General features: G+C 41.7%; 1 protein-coding gene across 1 annotated transcript; it reads right to left on the minus strand.

Moving 5' to 3' along the window:
- Positions 1 to 266: 266 nt before the first annotated feature.
- LOC126057974 (olfactory receptor 2T33-like) lies at positions 267 to 1,226 on the minus strand. The gene has a single exon (XM_049852893.1). It carries the CDS (start codon positions 1,197 to 1,199, stop codon positions 267 to 269), a length of 933 nt encoding a protein of 310 aa, XP_049708850.1. The 5' UTR covers positions 1,200 to 1,226.
- Between the last annotated feature and the right edge of the window lie 307 nt (positions 1,227 to 1,533).

Here is a 1,533-nt window from a genome sequence, read left to right on the forward strand (position 1 = left end):
ATTGCCAGAGCCCTAATTTCAGAGCAAAAACACCACTGCAAATTATGACAGGAGGACAAATATAATTTTTAATTAATTTACCATATATAAAAACAGTCATATAGGAACAACGCAGCCAGATTGGCAAAGTAAGAGCAAAATAACTTGATACAACACAAAAGAAGAATTTAAATGGGATGAACAAAATAACAAAACAATATTTTAGAAACGTAACCTGTATCCAGTTTTGTTGCTGCCCTTTTGGCAAATTATGCTCAGCATTGATATCACATAAAATGTTTTTCCAGCCACCTCCTCAAAGCCCCCTTGAATTCTTTATTTCTCACAGTGTATATAAGAGGGTTCAAGACAGGTGTGAAGATGGTATAAAACACTGAGACCACCTTATCATGGTCCTCTGAATCGTTAGATTTGGGCCTCATGTAGATGAACATGATGGTGCCATGGAAGAGTCCCACAACCACCAGGTGAGAGGAGTAGGTCTTAAAGGCTTTTTTCTGGGCTCCAGCTGACCGCATGCGGAGCACTGCAGCCAGGATAAGGCTGTATGAGGCCAAAACGAGAGACAAAGGGATCAAGAGCATCAGAATGCAGCAGACATACATGAAAAACTCAAAAATCGTGATGTCAGCACAGGCAAGGCGTACCAGTGATGGTGCTTCACAAAAAAAGTGATTGATTTCCCGTGAGTGACAATAAGGGAAGCTCAAAGTGGCACCAGCCTGCATCAGCCCATCGATCCCTCCCAGGAGCCAGGAACCTGATGTCATGAGTAAACAGAGCTTCTGACTCATGAGAATGGGGTAGCGCAGTGGGTGACATATGGCCACATAGCGGTCATAAGACATGGCCGTTAAGAGGAAGCGTTCACTCCCTCCCAGAGTGAGAAGCAGGAAGATTTGGACTCCACAGCCAGTGGGAGAGATAGGCCTAGTGTCCATCAGGTAGTTGGCTGCCATTTTGGGAACGATGGTGGAGACCAGCATCATGTCCATGAAAGAAAGCTGGCTAAGCTGGAAGTACATGGGCATGTGGAGTTGAGGGTCCACATGAATGAGAATGATCATAAGGGTGTTGCCCATCAGTGAGGTGATGAAGATCATAAGCACCATGGCAAACAGGAATAGGTGGATCTGTGTGTGGTTAAAGAGCCCTAGAAGAATGAAGTTTATTCCTGTGGTGCCATTGGCATTGACCATGGCTCTACTGGTGCCTGAAAGATGTAAGAATGATGCAGAAATGAGATTTGTTTAAAAGGAAGCTTGTACCTATCTTTATGAAAACTTGATCAAATGACTTGGGAAATCTCAGACTTGGAGGGCTAATTACTACTTTAATCTTTCACTTACAAACAAGATTTTTGCCATAGCATACTACTATCCATCTCTGCTGTTACTATACATTATTTTTTATTCACACAAAATTAGATAACACATACATATACAGTAGTACAAATATACCTCTATTGTTTTTTAATAATTTGTCAGTATGCCACACGTAATTTACCCATGGTGTTAAGAAATATTACTTATG

This window comes from Elephas maximus, chromosome 14 (assembly GCF_024166365.1).
Source record: "Elephas maximus indicus isolate mEleMax1 chromosome 14, mEleMax1 primary haplotype, whole genome shotgun sequence".
Lineage (NCBI taxonomy): Eukaryota > Metazoa > Chordata > Mammalia > Proboscidea > Elephantidae > Elephas > Elephas maximus.

What these genes read in the sequence shown, in the direction of transcription:
- LOC126057974 (XM_049852893.1), bottom strand. Translation starts at nt 1,199, where the DNA reads ATGGTCAATGCCAATGGCACCACAGGAATAAACTTCATTCTTCTAGGG.